The sequence below is a fragment of the Peromyscus californicus genome, unplaced genomic scaffold (genome assembly GCF_007827085.1).
Source record: "Peromyscus californicus insignis strain IS unplaced genomic scaffold, ASM782708v3 Scaffold_20__1_contigs__length_68692818, whole genome shotgun sequence".
Lineage (NCBI taxonomy): Eukaryota > Metazoa > Chordata > Mammalia > Rodentia > Cricetidae > Peromyscus > Peromyscus californicus.
In genome coordinates, this window is record NW_026294503.1 from 48,480,059 (window position 1) to 48,488,556 (window position 8,498).

The 8,498-nt window shown below is 54.0% G+C and overlaps 1 protein-coding gene across 1 annotated transcript in view; it reads right to left on the bottom strand.

The window, feature by feature from the left end:
* Positions 1 to 429: 429 nt before the first annotated feature.
* LOC128116166 (basic proline-rich protein-like) overlaps positions 430 to 8,498 on the bottom strand; it is a 30,628-nt gene continuing 22,559 nt past the window's right edge. The window contains exon 4 of the mRNA XM_052747372.1: positions 430 to 1,257. Within this exon, the coding sequence (XP_052603332.1) occupies positions 430 to 1,257 (828 nt within the window). The remainder of the gene's footprint in view (positions 1,258 to 8,498) is intronic.

Genomic DNA, 8,498 nt, shown 5'->3' on the forward strand with positions numbered 1-8,498 from the left:
GGACGCACAGGCATTGGTTAAGGGGAGTTGGAGGAGCCTCCCTCCTAACTTCCATTATGGGGGAAGGCCCAGGCCAGAGTGGTTCCTGTTTCCTGACCACGCTAGGCCCCTGGGAGGCAGAGGCAAAGAGACCCAGAGGTCTGTCCAGCTTGGGAAGTTTGAGAGGCTGAGGACCCCTGACCCCTGACCAGGGCCTCCCTGAAACCTAGTGCTGGATCCTCTGCCTCCTTGACTGGCTTACCTGCGGTCTCAGGGTTTCTGGGTGAGGCCACTGCAGGCCACCTAGAAGGCCAGAGGTGGGAGACCGGGAGACATAGGGACTCAGCTGGAGGACCCAGGCCTGATCCAGTGTGTGTGTGGAAAGAGGGGGTGTGTGTCTGTGTCTCTCCAGGGACAAGGCACCCCGGTGGTCCCAGGTTGGGGTCCTGGCTATGGAGCGGGTGCCCGGGCACCAGAAAAGAGCCACGCACGCCCCTGCACGCGGTGCCTAGCGTGGCGCGCGGCTCCGGAGGTGAGGGCGCCCCGCCCCGCTCCCCTCTCCCGGCGCTCGGCGGCCGGGGTTGGGGGCTGCGCGGAGAGGGCGCGGGGCGGCCCCTGAGCGGCGGGATGCGGGCTCCGGGCCCGGGAGGGCGCCGAGGCCCCAGGCGCGGCCGGGGTGGCCGGGACCCGGGCGGGAGGGCGCGCGGGGCCGGGGCCCGAGGCCGCGATCGCGCTCCTGCGGGGCCCGTGCGCGCGGGCGGAGCGGCGCGGCGGCGCGCGGGGCCGGGGCGGCGCGGAGCCGGGCGGGGGAGGGGGCGCGGGGAGCCCCCCGCCCCGCGAAGGAGGAGTCTGGCTCCCACTCGCAGCCTCGGCCGCGCGGCGCAGAGGCCCCCGCCCCTGCGCGCCGCCCTCGCGGGAGCCGGGCCCCCGCCGCCCTCCGCGCGCGCTGCTGCTCGCGGCCGCCGAAGAGGAGCCCGGGGCCAGGTAGGACCCGGCCGGGCCGGGAGTGCGCACGGGCCGGGTGCGGGCGGCGGGCCGGAGGGGGCGCGGCCGGGGACCCCGTCCCCGCATCCGGGCGGCCCGTGGCGCCCTCAAAGTTACTTTGGCCGCCTCTGCCTTACCCGGGGCGCGCGGCCCGGGTCGTCCACCGCCGCTGCGCAGCCCGCGGGGCCGGTGCGGGCGGGAGGGGGCTTGGCCGGGCCGTGCGGTCAGCGAAACTTTTCCCAGGCTGGCCGGCTGCCGCTGCCTGCTGTTGGAGTAACCGGTGGAAGGAGAGGGCTGGTGGGGTGCAAGTGATGATGAGGGTGATAACAATAGCCACCCCGGGCTGTGGAGAGCCTACTGTGTGCAGCCAGCCTCTGCTGACACTTGGAGAAGGGGGGTGAGGAGGGGGGCCGAGGGCGGTCAAGTGGCTACTTTTGCTGGGCATTGCTGGGAACTTCACTAACACCCATCTGTCGTCCATCCATCCATCCATCCATCCATCATCTCTCCATCATTCTTCCTTCACTCATTCAACACACTTAACTGTTCTTTGCTGTGTCCCTTCAGGGGATTTGGTGACTAACCATATAGCACCCAGTCCTCCAGGACAGTATTCCATGGACTGTCCGAGCTGAAAGCCTCTTGTGTGTTTATTTTGGGACATGCTACCAGACAGATTAGGCAGGGGCAGGGGAGCGCTGTTGGGTGAAAGAACCCCGGAGGCCAGTCTTAGGGATTGGAGACCCTCCATCTTCTACCCCCTCCCAACCCTTTGGGTCCAGGCTCAGTGGTTCCTTGGGGTCAGGGCACACCACACTGGAACTGGATGCCATCCCTGTCCAGCTAGCCTGGCATGGATGTTTCTTCCTCACTATTGGGCTGTCCTCTCTCCCCCGGCATCCTTCCAGAAGTGCACCCCCCCTTCCACTTCTTCCCCTGAATGGCTAGGAGGAGAACGAACTGTTAACAATTATAAAATTAAACCCGGGGAAACAAAAGTGAGGCACCATTGAATGATTGGGCTGCTTGCCGGGTATGAATGGTAGTGGCAGACTTGCTAGCAGGGATCAGCTACATTGGTGGGCTGTTGGGGCACTCAGGCACTAACCATGTTAACACCCCAACTGGCCTTGGCCAAAGGAAAATTAAGACAACTTCACTAGTATTTGACACAGGACTAAAATGCCGTGGGGGGAGGCTGGACAGGTTTTTGGGGTGACTGCTCCATCTCAGCTAGAAGCCAAGGCATTAGGAGACCATCTGGGGAGGGTACCGAGGCAGGGGAGAGCACCAGGCTTTGGAGCCAGTGGTGACAGGGAGGCGTCTGGAGCAAGGCGCGTCTGCAGGGTACTGATCTGTGGGAGCATGCATACTAATCTCTGTACCGCCCGTCTCCCTGCAAATTGGCTTTCCAAGTGGCAGCCCCTCAACACTTATAAAATCTCCTTTTGCTCAAGATGGATTTCAGTGAAATGGTTGCATCTCTCCCAGTTTCCCCGAGAGCTGGAGCAGTGTTAATTGGCTGATGGCCGCTCAAAAGACAAGATATTTAGTCTTGAGAGGCTAATCGTGCGCTTGGAAACGGTGCTGAGTAGGGCTGCCTCCTGATTTACTGCTAAGCTTGAGGAATTTGGGAAGACTTGGGGTGAATTAGATGAGGGTAGGTTCTGGGTAGGATGTGTGAGATGATGTGTCTAAGATGTAAGGACTGTGTGGTGTGCCTAGAACCATTCACACTTACCCAGGCTAATGCCCTGAATTTAGGGACTATTGGACCGGGTCTAGGCTTAGATAGAAGATGATGGTAATTGGGGGGTATTTCTAGTAGGGCCTAGGTTGTTGTATCAGGAGGACACAGTGAGACCCATGGAACCACACTCAAGCAAAGCGGCATTATCAAAATGCCCGGTCTACCCACGGGGCTGCTAAATCTTCATCCATCCAAAGTGAATTCATTAATTCTCTCTTGAACTTGCTACCTGCCCACCCAGGCAGTGGTGGCTGGTTGTCTGTTCATCACTCGCAGGACCCACAGCTCCCCGTGCTGTCTGAAGAATTAGGGATGAAAGGTAGATTTCACTGAAGGAGCACATGGAAGAGGGGAGGGGGGTGAGCTCGGCATACTCTGCAGGTTCTGGACCTATGGAAAGAAGGAAATCATTGCCAAACTGTAGTGAGCTTTTAATCTTTCCAAATGCCTTCACTCTTCTAATCTCGGGCCTGTGAGTGATCATGAATAGCGGGGCAGAGGAAATGAATGGGCCAGGCAAGATTTCCAACAAGTAAATATGACACACAGAAAAACATGCAATTAGTGGAGGTTAGTGAATGCCTTTCAAGTCTTCAGAGCTGCAGTTAAGGGTGGAGTTTTCTCCCTTATCCCGGAACTGTCTGTCAAAATCCTTGAAGTGATAACATGACACGTCTCTCCCATTAACCCTCCCTCACCAGAACAAAAAAGAGTCCTTTGCATGTGGCCGCCCTTCTGCACGCTCTTGTTCCTGGGGTTCTTTCCAGTCGACCTTTGTCTGCACCTCAGAAGAGAAGGGGCCTGAAGCCCTGGCTCTTCTGGGGGCTGAGGCCTAGAAATGGGTTCCCAGACCTGTCCTGATCCACAGAGCGAAGTCGCTGGCCCCTCAGGTGAGAGGCAGGCTTGCTCGTGGGGACTCCTTTCTGCTCCAGTGCTGTGCCCTCTGTGACTAGATACATCTGACACCCAGGGTCCAGGGAGAAAGGCAGGTAAAGGTGGCCCTTTCTGAAGCAAAGATCGTTTTGAGCACGGGCTGTGCCGGGCATGGAGAAAGCAGTCCACTGCAGCCCGGTGCCTGATGTGTGGCTGTCCACATCTCACCACATCACCCGTTAGCATCGCCCAGAGACTACCACTGACATTGTTCAGGTTGGGTCTGAAGAGGAGACCAAGAAGTGACAAGCCAAAGCAACTCCAGGGAAAGAAAGAAAAATAAATAATCAGAAAGCAAGCCCCTCTCTGGAGATGGCATGGGGCAGAAGCATTTCCAGATTCATTCAGCTCACTTTAGCACTCTCGGTGACCTGGCTGGCCAGTATGTTGCCGACACAAATGATTTTCTTTATTTCAGTTTTTCTCCCCCAATGAAAGTAAGCTTAATTACGCTCTGTTTCTATTTTAAACACATGTGGGGCAATCGAAATTTCATCAACCCCCCCCCCAAAAAAAACCTTAATAAACCAAGATTATGTGTGTTAGTTTAGAACTCAGATAGTGACTTGAGGTAGTTGTGGGTTTCTCTGTGAATTTCTGTTCCATCAACTTGGCCAGTATGTTGTCAGAATGTGATCATTCATGATATACAGAAGCAGTTTCTCCTCCTCCTCCTCCTCCTCCTCCTCCTCCTCCTCCTCCTCCTTTCCTCCTTCTTCTTCTTCTTCTTTTTTAATCTCCTTTCTGGTGGATTGTGATCTCATGCAGCCAGGCCATTGTAGCTTCCTATGCACACCACCCGATGGACACCTGCAAGATTACCCGCCTAGTGCAGCCTCCCCGTTTGCTTCGCCTCCTTCCAAGAGGCCTTGTGGCTCTGCGTTGATGGACTCGGAGGGACTTTCAGCGTCACCATGCTCGTTCTGTCGCTTTGAGGAGAAAATGATGTCTGCTTCCCATTTCCGACAGGCACATCCCTTCCCTTCCCCTCCACTTCATCTCCTTGCGTTTCCCGTACCCAGCTGCAGCCTGCAAAGCTGCATAATACACCGCACTGGCGGCCACTTGAGAAATGCAAGCCCTTCCCTCATGGTGCTTGTTCCTTCCTTTGTAACGAAGTGCGTTTTGGACACTTGGCGTCCGTGGAAAAGGCCAGCGTGCCCTCCCCTACCACACCCACCCCTGGTTTCCTGTGTTTGTCGGGGTAGGAAGTGGGGAATGGAGTTTGGCTTTTTTAGGTTTGTCATTTGGGCACGTTAGTTAATTGATCACACTTTAGAAGTTTAATCCTTAATTACAAATTCCTGAATGAGCACAGAAAGTTAGACCTGAGCTTGTCTCTGAAACAGCCCCCCCCCACTTCTCCCCGAGACTCCAACATGGAACCCTGACAGTGCTGATGTGGTTATCCCTCAGAGGCATCTATCAAATCGATTTCTACAAGAGCCTCCCAGCCACAGTTATTTTCTTTGCAAATCGGATTTACACGTGAAGCCACCAAGACCCCCATGCCTCACCCCTACCCCAGCCATATAGGTCCCCAATACCCTCAAGTACTGAGTGTGAGTGGGCACGTGTGTGTGTGTGTGTGTGTGTGTGTGTGTGTGTGTGTGTGTGTGGTGATGAGACGCAGCGTTGGCTCTCACACACTTAACCCTTGCTTCCTTTTTTGTGTGTGGGGATGTCTGTGCGTGTGTTGGAGCCACATCTAAGCAGCTTCCAAAGACTGCAGCCCTGCAGGTGCCCAGGCCTCCAGGCGTTCTGTTTTGAAAACCAGCACCCAGTACTTTGGGGAAGGAAAAAATGAAATGGGTCCTCTCGCTGTTATTTGCACGATTGTGGGTCTGCTAGATGATGTGGAAGTCTCAAGAATTGCAGTCACTTCTGGAGTGGAGCGCGGATTTTGTCGGCGTGTTTCTTTCTCTGCCTGGGCTGTGTGGCTTCCACCCATCTCAGGTCCCCATCTGTGCGATGGGAATGGAGACTGATCAGGATTCAGGGATGAACCCACCCAATCTCTGTCTTCAGTCAAGGGGATAAGTGAGCAGCCATTTGTGGCAGCCAGGACACGATCCAGTAAGTAGCGCTCGTGATGGTTCTGAAATAAAAGTACAGAATTGGAAAAAGGAAGTGTCACTGACTTGGGGGAGGGGCAGCTGAGGAATTAGAAAGGGGTATTTAAAATCGTGTAGTGCTACATTCAGCATGGGTCCAGCTAAAAGGTTTTTAAGTGGTAAATGCTTTAAAAAGTCGCTTGTGGTTGATCCTATCCTCTCTGGGGCTCAGGGTCTCACTTTCACTCCATCTGTGGATCTCTGCATCCACTCAGCTCCTCAGTGCATTCTGCCAGGATGTGGATGCCAGTTGCCCGCCAAAGTTTCTTGTCAATTGAGACCTACAGTGGATCCAGAGGAAGGCTGGACCCAGGCCCCACTATTGAAGGACCCTGAGAAGCTGGGTTTGATACTCCACTCTCCTCCACGGCCACGGAGCTGTTTCTTTTCCCTTTGAGTTCTTTTCTGTATTTTATTTTATTTTATTATTTTACTTTACGCCTTCTATGATAGTTTCCGTTCAGAACTAGTCAATTGTATATTTTTATGCTCAGACAAAATAGGAAAAATACAGCGGAAAGTGATTTTTTGAGCGTGTGTGGAGATGACGGCTTGAAAAAGAATCCTCTGCAAACCTCCATGCCTTCGTACTTAAAAATGTCTATTACGTTTTCAAATGTGTGTGTGTGTGTGTGTGTGTGTGTGTGTGTGTGTGTGTGTGTGAGAGAGAGAGAGAGAGAGAGAGAGAGAGAGAGAGAGAGAGAGAGAGAGAGAGAGAGGTCAGGGGACAGCCTGTGGGAGTCAGTTCTCTCCTTCCACCATGTGGTCTGGCGGATGGAGCACAGATCCTCAGATTCGGCTGCCGGTGCCTTTACTGGCCGAGCCATCACTTCAACCCCCTCAAGACTTTGCTGGCTAGTGTTATCCCCTGTGTTTTGACCTGTGGGGACCACACAGAGTATGTAGGATGCTTTTTTTCCCCCTGTGACATTTGCTACATTCTAACAAAAGCCAGCATCAGCAGTGTCTCCCCAGAGCTGGCTCTGTCTAGCTTTGCTCTGAGTCAGCACCCGATGTGATCATCTGCATGTTGGGCTGGCTGGTTGAGAGAGGCTCCAGTGCTCGGTGCTCGCCTGACCTCACAGTCCAGGTGTGTGGAGAGCAGTCAAGGGAAGATCGGCTTGGGATTCTGATAGCTACTGCAGCCCGGATGCCGGGTGTTTTCTCGTGCAGTCATGGATGGTTGCCCGAGTTCCAGGCACCGCAGTACTGTCCTCGCTTTGGTTTTTGTTAAAGGTGTCCCAGGAAGAGACACCTCGGTCTTTTTGAAGTGATTGTTTTTGATTTTGGTCAGAGGCAAACTTCGCCTTCCCAATCTGAACACTTCTGAGAGCCAGGTGGAGGTGGGTGGCCATGGCACAGGGCCAGCAGGCTGGAATCATCGCTGTCCAGGGTGCACAGACTTCGAGGGTAGAGATGGGTGCTCAAACCATGCAGTGAAATAAATGTAGCTCCAGGCAGTGCCAGCCCAACTGTCTGACATCTTCCGACTGGCTTCTGTTGTTAGATGACCTGTCATCTCCTCCGCTATTGATGCGCTGAGGATTTAGGGACCCTACTCAATCTCTCTCCTCCCTGGCCTTTGGGACATGCAGGTTGGCGAGCTTCACAGCTGGTTGGCGGCTTCTCCCAGGCCACCGACTCTTCGGCTTTGCTTATATGTGTGGGAGGCCCAGGGCATCTGCTGCTCCTGCTGGCTCTAGGGCCTTGAATACCAGGCAGGTTCTCTCCCACTGAGCTTATGTCCAGCTCTGCCACAAACCTGGGTCACTTGAGTCCCAGAGCTGGGTATGGCTTGAGGGGGACCAATAGGTATTAGACTGAGCAGTGCTCACCAGTGCTAGGAAAAAAAAGATCAAGGGATGTGTACTGAGTGTGCTCAGCTAGTGATGAGGTAGGACAGAAGGGTTCTGAGGGCCCTTGGGCTCCAGGCAGAGGAGAGGGTTTGTGACCATTTGAATATCTTGGCTGAATTCTCAAAAGTTCCCTGCAGAACTCTGGGCTTTATTGGAGTCATCTTACCTGAGCAGATGAGACACTTATTAAACACCTACTGTGTGTCGGAGCCTCAGTCACGTGAGGGAGATTTAGAATCTGCACATTTTCAAGAAAAGTCCAGATCTGGAGTAGTGAGTAGTGAAAGTTGCTTTTAAACATGGTCTGTCAGATGCAAAGGCTATGCATGCCCATCCATGCATCCACGCACCCATCCATCTGTCATTTATCCATTCACAGTTCATCCACACATCTGTCCACCTATCCACCCATCCACCCACCCATCTATCCATCCATCCATCCATCCATCCATCCATCCATCCATCCATCCATCCATCCATCCATCCACACACATCCACACATCATTTCTGTATCCATGCATCCATTCATGTGTGCATCCATCTATCTGTCCATCTACGCATCCCTGCATCTATGCACACACCCATCTCTATATCCATTTATGATGCATGCATCCATCCATCCATGTATTCATGCATGCATCCATCCGTGTATATTCATGTATCCATCATCCATCATTCTATACTTTGTTTCTCATTTATCTCAGATACAAGACCAGGACCAGTATTGGGGGCTTTGATCAGGGAGGATCTGGGGGCAATGGGCGGAGGCTTTGATACAGCCTAGGGAGGCTTGGCAGAATATCACCTCTGAGGCCTTGAGCCAAGAAACAGGTGGTCCATGCCAGGGACGGAGTGGTGTGAGAATCTGCACACATGGAGGCT